We start from the raw sequence: 13352 nt of genomic DNA, 5'->3' as shown, positions 1-13352 counted from the left end.
ATTATTAAAATCTAGCCAGTGCCCAGTGTGGTGCAGTCAGTGTGATGCATACATAGAGCCAAGTATCTGTAAGGTGAGCTGTATGGGCGCTTATGGTAACTTGCCCAGTGCATGAATGGCAGAAATCTACTGAATGAGATGGAAAGTGTCTGTGAGCTTGGCAGGGCATGATTCATTGTGTACATAGTGGGAGATAGGTAGACTTCATTTCAAAGTCAATGCCAAAGCTTAGGTGTGCTCTAGGGGATTTAAAACCACATGCCGAAGTTATGATGGCAGCCTCTCGGGCATCCTGGGAAAAAGAATTGAGACTGTTTTTGTCTCTTGTGCTTTCAAGAGAAATAAATAAGACGTGCAGCATTTACTCAAGATTGCATGTTTTCCCTCACATACTAAGACTTACAGTTGTAGATCAGCCCTGCTGTGCCTGGGATATTTGGGGGATTTTGCTAAATTTTCATTGCCATATTTTGAGATTTGTTTATTTTTTTTATTTTTGAAAATGAGCTAAAATTCTTAATTTATTCTTAATTGGGTTTTTTTTTTTCACATAAAACATATTGGTACATACCAAAGATGTTTTAGCCCTCCATCAAAAAAAAAATTATGCCTGCCATTTAGAAAAATTTAGATTTAATTTACTCCAACTTAAATCAGATTTTTGTTTTGTTTTTAAGAAGAAAATGCAGAAACTGTGAGGTGAGGTGATAAAGATGCTTTACCTCGAGCTACATCCAGACAATCATTTTTATGTGCAGCGTTACACCCAGAGGCCCATTTTGAACCAAGACCAACCCACATTAATGTATTGTTGAGTAAGCTGAAAAATTTAGGCACATATAAATTGCACAGTGAAAATTAATGAAATTCATCAGTTTATTATAAAGAATATAATAGGTTTTTAGTAATTTTATCTTTAAACTGATATTAATGATTTATACTTCAAAATTTCTTTGAACTTTCCTTTCTTCAAGGCTCATTTGTTGAGCAGGGCTTATAGGCATATAGGCAGGGAGTAGCCATTTTCCTGCATTGAGGGCATTGTCTTCATCCATCCATCCATCTTCCGCTTATTAAATTAAGGTTCCAGTCATCCCTCTGCAACCATTATTCAATATCCTTTTTTCATTTCTCTAAGGGGTTAGTTTGTTCAACCTTATGGCTGTTTTGGAAGTTCTGCTTTTTTAATTTTAGCACACTGAACGTCTTTGAGTTATAATATTTTCCTCTCTGGTCCTCCTGTCCATTCGTGGGCAAGATACTGAATACTTAGTTACTCTTTCCCCTCAGGCCAGGTATATTAAAGGCTGCATAATTTATTTTTCATTTTCCCCAAAGAATTACAGAGTCTGCGATCTATTTGTATGTGGACAATCCCCCTTTTCTCTCAAGCTCAAGGTTTTCTTACCACCTGGCTCGTTGGCCAGGTCGGTCAGTATTATTCAGATGCCTCCTTTGAGCAAGCTCCAACTACTGTTTGGAGTGGAACTGATGGTGGTAGTCCTTATTCTGTTCTGGAGAGCTGCTGCAGTTTGAAGGGCCAATCTAAGCAGAACCCACAGCAGGTTGAGAACCCCTTCGTGTGCCACTATGTCGAGCTCACCAAAGCTGAACGGATTAAAAGGACATTGCCAACTGCAGGTTGGATGGATGAATGCATGGATGTGTACCCCATTCGTCTGGTACTCACTGGAGGCTGAACTGAACTGGAAGCTGAATATATTGTTCTTATAATTGCATTATTTTGAAATTAATTTAAAAAAGGACACATGTGCTCCCCCACTTGTTTAATAGCTCAGCTGCTGTTATTGTTTGTGTGTGAATGGTCAAATCAACGCACTCATTGTAGTGATAGCGGCTTTAAAAGAAAATCTGGTTATTTTAATGAATTATAGGACAACACAGTTTTAAAACTGTCTGGAGCTCCAAGAAAGATTACTGATTATTCACTAGAAGGAGGACTGGAAAGGTGCTTGCTTATGCCGCAGTTGTGACTGATCATAATGAGTTTAATGTCTCTGAGGAACTGTGCTGTATGGTGCAGTTAAACTTCTTAAAACTGTGCATATGTTTTTGTCTCTGACACAGCACTGTGCAAAAGCTGGTCCATTAATAACCCATTTAACACTGGGATACCGGAAAGAAGTTGATTGATTGTGCTAGCAAATATGGTAATCCACCTAGTGTGGCATAAAGACTGTGTTAGCGGAGAAGTGGAGCAGCAGCTGCTGCAGGCAGGGTTCCTACCTGGATCTGGAGAGTTACGACGCACAGAGAATGAATATGAATATGATCGCATTAAAAAAGTGAGTGCGACTATTAATGCCCTATAGCATAAAAGGACCATAATATGTCCGCAGGGGGTTAGTAAGGCTGTTGATCATTACCAACATTTTAACAATTATTTTTCAGGTTCATAGATCTTTTGAATTTCTAGACTCATTGTTCCGAACAAAACCTCCTACTCGATTATCGAGGCACTTTGAATGTCTGTCCCTCACTACTGCACTGACACACACTGAGGTAGAAGACCTGGCACGACATTTCATTTACAGAGGCTTAAGCTTTGTTCACAAGGTAGCCACACTAAAGACCAAGGCTTTAACATACAGGATTATACGAATATGTTGTCTAGAAGTTTTTTGTTTGTAGTTAGACAAGTCTCTGTTTGGGGTGGGAGTGGGGTGGGGGGCAGGTGTATATCAAACCTTGAAAAGAACTGGATTGGTTAGTAGGGGCGCTGGCGATGGGTGTAATTTGTGTAGGAGGATTCAAGGCTGTTTCAGAGTTCGATAAAGAACATTGATCTTTTTTTCTTCTAAAGGCCAATGAAACAAAAAGTCTGAAAAATCTGCCAGAGAATTACAGTATACAACACAGCTGTTGAAAATATTTTTAATTAAATGTGTTTTCCACCAAAAGACCAAGTTCTTTATATCTCCTCCACATGACAAAAAAAAAGTAGGTTTGAAATAAAAGGAAGTAATTTCAAAGCAGAAATCCTGCAGGCATCAGGCAACAGAGGAAGGCTTTTGAAGACATGTAAAGTCACAAAAATAAAGTTTCAGTATCTCCTCTCTGTCCGGCACATCACAGTGACACACTGCTCTGCTGGTGCAACCTGCTGACCTCCAGTGAAAAGCGCGTGGACCCACAGAGCTGCCACAGCAGCACCATTGTTGTCTGACTTAGTGTCAGCCCCAAAGAACAAGGAAGCGGGGTCACCATCCTGCTGTCACTCATCTCCCTTCACTGGAGAATGGTTTTGGATGTCTTAGAAAGTGCAGCTCAGTGTTTGACTGTGAAAAAAAAACAAGTCAAGTCTTGTCAGATTTATTTATAAAGTGCTTCTGATGGAGGAGATCTTTGCAGTGAGGTGCATAAAAAAACCCGAGGGTGTAAATGCAGATAAAGATGAGGGATAAAAATATGAAGGAACAAATGCACTGCAGGTTTCAACATAACAGTTGTTTAGCGTGTAAGGCGTGTAAGGCGGTATAAGAGGAGTGGTTAACGTATCGTCTTCTCTGGGGATGTCCTGTGCCTTGCTACTTGCTCGAACCTATCCGTTTCACTGACACAGACATTTCCACAGGGCTTGTTTTTTCTTTTCCCCCCCTCCTTTCCTCCACAAGTGTGATTTTGTTTAATTCATGTCATGCAAAGGTCAAACTTGTTTTTACACAGTCCAATGAATAATTGAAAATGCAGTCGAATTGGAGGTGAAAAGTGAATATTCTCACTTTTAAAAAAAAAATATTTCCAGGCTGCATCTGTGCAAAGCTGTGAGGAATCTGTTTTAAGATGTAATCTCTCCACTTCATCACAGTTGCTTGACTTAGACACTCAGCCTAATTAATCCAAAGCCCTCCCTTTAATTGCCTTAATATATTGGCTCTTTGTCTTCTTTATCTTGATTTTCTCATGACGTCTATTTCCCCGTAATTGATTTGAAAGGAGATCTAATCTCCCTGCCGAGTGTGGGCCACGTATTGATAGCTTTAGTTTAAATCAGCGACAGTTTTGCGGTTCTCATTGTCTTCACTAATTATTGTGGGCTTGATGTATTGTCTTGGCCAACCAGTATTGAACCTGCAGAGTGTTGGAGGAGAGTACGCATTCACCATTCTTGTTTGGTTTTTGACAGGAAAAGACCAATGAAGACGACCAGATGGTGGTCTGCTGCGATTTTGCTGTTGGGGCTCGCTGCGCTTGGCACCAACGGGAGACCCAGCAAGGAGGGATTTGGGTCACCGCCCTATCGACCAGTCGTGAGATTTCGACACAAGGTATTGATTGCCTTTCTGTTTTTTCATGCTGTCCGTAACAGGTCTGTGTGCTTTGGCCAAGTATGAAGCTCATTACACCGGCACCGTCTTCCTACATCATATGACTCTCCTGCGGTTGTTGTTTTTCTGCCCACTTGATGAATCATTATCCCTCCCTCTGAGCCAGAAGACTGTCATTTCAAAAACAACATCAGATTAATGTGAGGAACAGATGAGCAAAGATGAAGACGAGCTTTGAAAGAAGATGCTGGCATGGCATTTTAGCTGAGTGTTTTAAGTAAAAGATGTAATTGAACGCTTATTGACTTAGTAATAGAGGGCAGGCCCCAAAAGCAAATTCCGCCGCTTTTATTAATTTCTTGCTACATCTTAAGGAACAAGATATTTTTTTAAAAAGTTTCTAAAATAAGTAGCATGCTCATTTTTTCTCGTCTGATCCAGTTACAAAACACAGCAGGCATGGATCAATTAGAACCAGACTAGGAAAGAAATTGACTGTTTTGGCAGATGGAGAGTTGAGGAAAACAAATTGTTTTGTCAAGAGGCATTAGTCAGATTGTGGTCCTTCAGTACTCATTTCCCCTAAGCCCCCTTTTTGCAATTATGTTTGCTAGTAAACACTTCTTTCAGTCCAGTCCATGATAAGAATTAGCAGTGACAACAATAGGAGAAAAAAGTTGTTTTCCTTTGTGGGTATTTTTTGTTTTACTTTAAGAAAATCTCTCGTCTCCCGGCTACATTTCATGTTTGTTTATGTCGGTCTGTTACAATCACGTCTGTGTGGAATGAATGGCAAAGACAGTGGTACTAAAGGGCGGGTAGGGTGAGAGGTAGTTAGAAAGAGCGGGAGTCAGAGTGAACAGATGGTAGGAACGTCATTGCGCTGTATCATAGTTGAGTGGGGAGCTGGAAGCGATGCAAAGCTGTTGAATCGACACAATGGTCAAAATCACTTTGACCTTTGAAGAACATTTTTTCACAGCGATGCTTTCTAAACATGTAGACTACACATATCAGCTATTTGGGACTTGTGATTCTTTCTAGCAACATCTAATCTGAAAATTGAGTATTTTAAGAAAGTGAAGCGATTTAAACTTCAATACCCAAACATCTTGTAATATGGTGCCAATAAACTGCAGAGATAGCACTTCTGCCAGACTGCAGTGCTTTATACCAAAGGGAGGCGCAGCAAATGATCCATCATCCACCTCTGCATGGACAGGGATGGATTCCATCTAACACGACCTGGCAACTTAAAAAAAAATCCCCCCAAAAAACGTACCTCTCTAGCGAGTTATATGATTTGTATCTTTCCATATCCTACATATCCGAGGATGAGGCAGAGCAAGAAGAACTAGTTTCCAGGAAAGCAGATGTAATGTCATTTGCTTTAGCTTGTATTTACACTTGGGAAGGAAGGATTTCAGGGATAGGTGGTGATTTTTGAACTGAATTCCCAGACTCATTGTTAAGAACAAAAATATCAACAAGTAGGCAGAGTGGCTTCCAGGCGCCTAAATCTATAAGATTTACTTTTGAGGGCTTGATAAGATGCTTATTTTATGCACTAGTTACATTTGGAATAAAATGAAAAAAATAAAAATATTGTCTAATCCATTCCTCTTTTTGCAGCGAATGTAAAATCCAAAAGTGGAGCTTACTTCTATCCGGGCCTGTGAATAATCCAGAGTTACCTCATCTTACCTTGGGAATGGCTTGATGCTGTTTCATTTTAAAAATATAATTTTTCAGTTTGAGTGGAGGAAACAAAAATACACTCTGTTAAGATGCATTTAATCTGCTGGAGTTCAATCCAACAGTGCTACTGGGCTGTTTTTTTTTTTTTTTTTGACAACATTGGATAATAAAGGAGAGAGACAGGAAGGAAAGGGAAGAAGGAATGACGCCAGCAAAGGGCTCATGGTGGAGAGCAACCCAGAGCACTGCAGTAAGAATTAATCTATGTACATAGTGATCTAGCTCTACCTCAGCACTTCCATTAATTCTGATAAAACAATATGCAAACAACAAATTTCTTTGCCTTGTTGGAAATTTGTTTCTTTCCTAGTTTTGGCTAAAAAAAAAAAGAGTTACACATGTCTTAAGCAGATAATAAATCAGTGGTAAACACTTCCTTTAAATATTAAGAAATGTTAATGTAAGTAATAAAATGCAAGTGTTTCAGTGATATCTAGTTGTAATGAATATGACCCTTTTCACTTGTAGTGTCTCTTTAATCTCTCCACTGCAACACAGTCCAGTATTTCTACTTTCCCATTACTCTCTCTTGTACTGAAGAGAGTGTACTTTCCAATGTTTTGCAGCACCATGTGAATAAGGCAGACATATTTTCTTTAAGTACTTTTAATCTAACCACCAGTACATTTTGAAGCTGCATGGTGCTTTTTTCTTTATTGTATTCAGCAGTACATTATCTCTTATTGAAACTAACTGGTTTAGACTTTGTCTCTTTTCGCTAGTGTGGTTTGGAACTGCAGTGACTTTAATAATTAAGGTAATGTATACCCACATGTAGCGGAAATCTGACGAGAAGCCACAAAAATGATATATGTGCTTTTCCACTCCAGTGAAATTAATGTGCCAGGCGCTGTGATTACATCTCAGAGGAATGTCATTACAGCATCTGCATACCATTACAATTCGTCTTGCGAGAGGACAGAGGTAAACTGCACTCGTCTATCTGCCTGTCAAATGAGACTGTGGAAATTTACAGCCCTTTGGTGGAAAAAAAGCCAAAAGTAAGCCCTTTTTCAAATTATGTCATTGGCCTTTTTGTTGCTTAGAGAATTTCTCAGCTCTTGTCTGGACTGCAGAGAGACTCGGGTCATGCTCTTGTCAATAAAGCTGAGCGAGCTGTGTTAACAGTTGTTTCAAAGTGAATTATTGTGGAGAAGTAATATCAAGTTGAAAAACATAGTCGGCTCAAAATAAAAGTACATTTTAAAAGTAGATGATAAAGTCAATGAGATAAAATAACAATTTCATATTCTCTAATGTGCCTCATTTTTAAAAAAAAAACTAAAGCTCTAGCAGTGAAATATAGGGATGGAAAATAGCGAACTGTGCTTTGCTTCAAGCTGGGAAGGTTAATGCGATGTCTTTTCCTGTGCTTCGAAGGACAGCATTTGGCTTGGGTAACGTGATCGGACACAACCTTATAAGCTTTCCTCACAAAGAGTTCAGTCACCACGTGGTCATAAACAGCTGGTCATGTGTTCTACTCCCATGTGTAATTCCCATGGCATTGTTTCAGAAATTCACTGTGAAATCCTTTACATGGGGTCAGGTATAGGACACGGATCCCTGCCTGTAGTTATTATGGGTTTTATTGCATACGCCATTTAAAGTGGTGGTTGTTGCTACTCTTAATCTCCTGATACTTTGAGATCTTTCAGCCAAGGTCTTACATGAAGAGTTTAATTGTAAGAATGATGGAGGGCTCAGTGTGCAATTTGTGAAAATCACGTAGAAGTGCCAGGCTTGCTCAGCATGAGGGACTACAGCAATTTCTGTGAGTTTTTGTCGCTTTGACATCAAGCTGTTATGTCAGGACAAACAAAATGGAAGCAAGGACAACTGTGTGTGCAAAGCCCCATCCATCCTGCACTGGCTTGGCCACATGGCAAATCTAGATTAACAGGGGATAAGCAGAGCGAGAGAGAGAGGGAGAGAGGGAGTGGGGGTGGTGGGCAAATTAGATTGAGATAAAGAGACGGGGAATGGGAGGAACAACAAGATTGAACAGCAAAATTCACAAGAAACAGCTTGTTGTACAGTAGCGTCAGTTAAAGCTGCAACAGGCAACATTTGGCCTAAACGTGACTTCTGTCAGTATTATTTCCCCCTTCGTCTTCCTCCTCCTCCCTCTCCTCCTCAGCTGGTCAGTTTGAGCCCCAACCCTTGTCACTCATCTTGATGAGCTGTCTGCTTTCAAATGGCAGCCAGCCCGAAACTGAGGTAACCAGCTTTTGTATCGTCTCCGCAGGGGCCGAAAAGGCAGAGATGCTGTACGGAGCCAGTCTACTAGAACAATAACAATGTGTTGACCTGTGGTTTTCAAAGTCTTTCTGCTACATGGTTATTTTCCCTGTTCTTTTGGTTTATTTATTAATAGTTGTTACTTGTCAACATGATGAGTCTTAGCAATACAACTACTGGCCTCACCATCCTTTGTCAGAAACAGTTTGAACACAGCTACCCACAGACAATTATAAACGGATAAACCATGAAAAGACAGCAACGGTGTTATGATGCAAAGAGGCAAAATTACACATTTGTTTTCTTGAACTTCTTGACCGTGTGAAGCATTTGTTAGAAATTTAAGTATTTATTTGTCTGGGCATGCTGTTGCAGATACAGATACTGTGCATAATTCTAGCAAGGTACAGGTGCTGGATCTGTGCATTACATTACAGCATATTAAGGAAAAAGAATGACTCTCAATTCATGGAATTTAAAATAATCTACTGGAATATGCACATGTCTGTTTTTGTTCACCTGTGTACATTGTTGTTGGATGACCTTACATCAGCCCTGGCAAAAATTGGATTCAGCTCTGTTGTTTTGTCACTCTTCTCTATTGGTCAAACAAATAAACCAGTCTTGCTCATAAGGAATAGTACTACGTACCGTATTCTGGTCACTTGTCATACTGGTATGTTGCAATTTGTTGTCATATGTTTCCAGATGGAGTGTATTTGGAAGTTGGTGGTCTGGAGAAGTGAGGTTTGTGAGATCTGAAGCGGGAGAAAGAAAAGACAAGGGGGAGGTGTTGCTGGTGGAGTGAGGATGGTTGAGAGACAGTGAGAAACACAAAAAGGGGAGAAAGAGAGATAGATGTAGGCGGTCAGCCAGCTAGCTGTGACAGGAGCAGATGAAGCACGAGTTGTACAGCTGGGTGCTTCACTGTCCCCGGAGTCTCGGGGGCAGAAGAGACAGGCCTGCCAGTGGCTCAGGAGAAATCACTCTCTTCAAACGAATGAAGTGTGAACATTGTCTGCTATATGCAAAGAAGCCCTATTTGATATCTTCCCTACCTGTAGTGCAATTCTAAATGTCAGCTCCTCTAGTGTGTGTGTATGTGTGTGTCTGTTTGGTGGGAGGGTTATACAAAGAATGTCAGAGAGCCACAGGGGTTTTCTCTGATTTGTATCTGATGGTCAGCAGTGTTTCCTGAAACATCCAGAAAGATGATGAGCAGAGAAAGCTGTTACCACATCACAATGTTTAACTTGAGCTTTAGTGATTGCTGGGTGATGTGCCTGCGCATCGAAGAAACCACGTGATGGATTTTCCATATAATGTCATAGCCACATTGGGGACTGTCAGAGTTATGTATTCATCCTCAACTTTCACAAAGAGAAGGCTGACATTTGTGGTATGTCTTGAAGACCATTGTCATTAGGAATGCATGGATTGCAAATTCTGGAAACATACCAGGGTAAAATCAAACTTGGACCCACTGCTAGTGCTTTGTAATAAACATGGTAAAGAAACTGTGCAGTTAATAGTAACCACTAAACACTAAGTTACTAATTTTTGGTAATTACTGGTACAGTTACAGTCAGTATGTACAGACCCAGTATAGTCTAAATAAAAATATGACAATGTCAAATGTATACACATGGTACCCAGGAAGCAAGATAAGCTGTGCTACTCCTTCAGTCAGAATTGATATTTAAAGTCACATCTCTTGGATATGCTTACCCATATATCTTTAAAACACATTAAGTGCATAATATCCTGTTTTTTAATTGACAGGTAATCAATAGCGCATTAGGAAGAAAATGCACAGTAGGTCGATTTCTGTGCAAACTGAGAAAATGGGTAAACTGCTGTTTTCTTCATGCATTCAGGGACCACAGTTCATTATTGACTGTAGACCCGTTGCATAATGCATCTTCCTCATAACGCCACCCAGCTTGAGCTGCTAGAAAGAGAATTTTTCTGTACAAGAACGAGAAGGATGAGCTATGCAGATTTCACTGTAGAGAAATCAAATATTTATGCCTCTTTCTTTCGCATTCATGGTTTCTGGAGAGCAGTTACTTAGAATAGTAGTCCTGATAGCAGCATTTTCTACAACTATGCTCAATAAGCATGCAAATCTGTTAAAGCGCGGCTACTCAGAAGGTCCTAGTTGTTTGCTCTTTGGTATATTTGTAATATGTTTTTTCTTTTTCTTTTTTTTTTACTGCATATTTTTTTCTGTTACACTACATTTATACATTTATTTGTCAATTGAAGAAGCATCTGGACTACTAATTTGGTTAACTTGTTCAAAAAAGAAAGTTAAAACACTTGGATACAATGATCTAAATAGATGTAAATAGATATCAGAAGCTAAAGAAACATATCTAATGACTAAAAGCAAGAAGAAGTCAATAATATGTATTAAATAATATGTAAGTAAATAAAATCTCAGAGCTTAAGGTTTGTCTGTTATCCGTGTAAGTGAGTCAAATTGCCGTGTAAAGGTACACTGTTGTTTGGGTTGTTTATGCAATATTATTTGACATTCAGACATTCAGAGTTCTTGCATTCAGAATGAAGTCCTTAGGCTTTGTGTGATGATTGCATTGAGATGTGAAACACCATTTTTCAGAAGAATGTTAATATACTGAATGGACTGCAGAATGTCATTCATCTAATACAAGGACATGTAACTGCACTTATTTACCTTAATGTTGTAGGTTTTGATCTCATAGATCTTATCTCTGTTTTCTTTTTTGCTTTTCCAACAGGATGGCGTTCCAGAGAACCTGAGAATAAAAGGTGAGTTTCTGCCTTTGATTCCTCCTTCTTCCTCCTTCCTTCCTGTATGTCAACATGTTGTGTACAAGGGGAGGGGTTGTTGAAGCTACAGCCTAAGTGAAGCACTTTTGCTTTTTTGTAGTATAAAATATTTATGTAGCCTTTTTTTTAACTAAAAGACAAAAAAAGAGCACATTTGATCAAAAACACCACAATAAGAAACCTACTGGGAGCATAACACTCTCTCATCTCCTCTTTCTAAAATTTTATCTCCTACACCAAAAAGATTTCATGCAATGGTCACATTCTTGTACAAAGCTTGACTTTTCACTTATCAAGATATATTTAAACCCTAAATGAATATTTTATGTTACTAAACTAAAATATACAGTAGCCAGCAGCCATTAAATAACAAAACTATCATCAGACACCAAACTGATAAAAGTCGTCGTTCTGAACGCAAACAGGAAAGACGAAAATCCAAAGACAACAGCAATTAAAAAGTTCTGTTTGGATTCCTTCAAAAACTGAAGTTATCAGGTCTGTGTGCAAGAAATCTGGTTGGTATTTTTTTGCTTGAAATGCCTGTGTCTAATTGTAATACTATGAATTGTGACTAAGCTTGTACAAATGTTGAAAAAAAAAGTAGACCTCAACCTAAACTTCGTCAGCTGCATGAAAACATGTTTTCAAGTTTTTGTTTGGAGACATTTTGCAGACCCTCCGCCAACATGTTTTGTATCTGCTCAAAATAGTTTTTTTTCACCAGTATATAGAGGGTTTTTTCACATTATACTATAGACATTTTTCACTCATTTAACCTCCTGCAATGCCAGGAGAATTAGGTCTGAGGGTACCTTTTCACACATGTAGCACATAAAAAGGATAGTCCACAAATGTATATAGTCAGGAAGGGTTTAGGGAAGCGGTGGTGTGGTGAGTAGTAAATACAAGGAAGGGAATGCAGATCAACGGGTAGCTAAGATGACTGTTTGAATCAGACATGTTACATACAGCTCAGCTGAGTAATATCTATAAAAGTTCAGTGCTGCATTGCATGCTTGAAAGCAGATTAAGTGAGCACTAAATGGTTATACCCTTCAGCATCTATAATGGGAGGTTTTCTCATACTTTACTTTCAGCTGGGTGTTTTTGTGCAATGAGATATGTTACTCTTGATATGCTCAGTCCATGAAAGTGATTGAATTATATTTCCATAACAAGGAGCCGTGTGAACAAGTTAAAAATGCAGCGCAGAGTTTTCAATAAGCCATTTATCTTTAACACCAAATGCAGTCGTTCTCAGCTTTAACAAAAAAATTTGTGCCGTGAAGGTCCAGCAACCTAAAAAAAGTTGGATAACCTTAACTTTAAATGTAATTTTTTAAAAATGTACTCAGGACACACACACAGTATATTAACCAGTTATTGCATCGATAATGTTCATTTGAGTTTAATGTGTGGCTCTGTTCATTTGCAAAACTTTTCTCTTGGTCAGACAAATCGAAATTTGAAATTCTCTTTGGAAAAACATGCATGTTGCATTCTCAAGACCAACGAGGAGAGGAACCATCCAGGTTGTTATCAGTGCTAACTTAAAAAACCTGCATCTCTGATGGGATGGAGGTGCAACCTGTACATATTGCATTCTGTTTTTACGTACATTTTCCACCGTGTCCCAACCTTTTTAGGAACTGGGTTTCTATAAAATGGTAGGAAAAAACTGATAGTTGCAGCAGTACTTGGCACTATTATCTCCAACCAGCTTCAACTACCTCTGTGGATCTGGACAGTGGTGATGCATTAATGCACCATGCTCTTCTTGCTGGTTGACAGATACATCTCATCTGTCAACCCGTCACCTTTCTAATGTCTTCTCTTTCTCCTCTAAACAAGAGTCAATGTCAGGCAAAAGGTGGTCCTGCTGCCCAACATGCCTGCCACTAAGTGTTTGAAAGGGGCGCTAAATGGACATCTCCCCATTTTTCCTTGCCAGGGAAGGTCGAAGCAGTAATTGTAGAGGGCGCATTACCATAAAGGGCGGCCCCAGCTGTCTGCTGTGATTCACTTTAATGCACCATGTTCTGTAAGCCGAGAGGGGAGCTCTCACTTTGGCCAGTTTTCAGCAAACTCATTTCCAGCCGCGATAACGAGAAGGCAAGCAAACTGTAGGGAAAATCATAAATTATTCAAGTATCACCATGTACATTGGAGCCTTCTCGTTATTGTGAAACTGAGGTTGATTTAGCATTAAAAGGCCCAGTTTTAGAAGCTACGTCAAAATTAACG

General features: G+C 39.3%; 1 protein-coding gene across 4 annotated transcripts in view; it reads left to right on the top strand.

Moving 5' to 3' along the window:
• Positions 1-13352, top strand: part of fstl5 (follistatin-like 5) — a 198670-nt gene that overhangs the window by 31228 nt on the left and 154090 nt on the right. For all 4 annotated transcript variants that reach the window (XM_080900443.1, XM_080900441.1, XM_080900442.1 and 1 more), the window contains exons 2-3: positions 4148-4289; positions 11054-11084. In XM_080900443.1, coding sequence (XP_080756569.1) covers positions 4148-4289; positions 11054-11084 — 173 coding nt within the window. The remainder of the gene's footprint in view (positions 1-4147; positions 4290-11053; positions 11085-13352) is intronic.

The sequence above is a fragment of the Rhamphochromis sp. 'chilingali' genome (genome assembly GCF_963969265.1).
Source record: "Rhamphochromis sp. 'chilingali' genome assembly, chromosome: 13".
In the NCBI taxonomy this organism is placed as follows: Eukaryota; Metazoa; Chordata; class Actinopteri; order Cichliformes; family Cichlidae; genus Rhamphochromis; species Rhamphochromis sp. 'chilingali'.
Note: the sequence above shows the minus strand (reverse complement) of the source record. Positions and strands in the feature narration are given on the sequence as shown.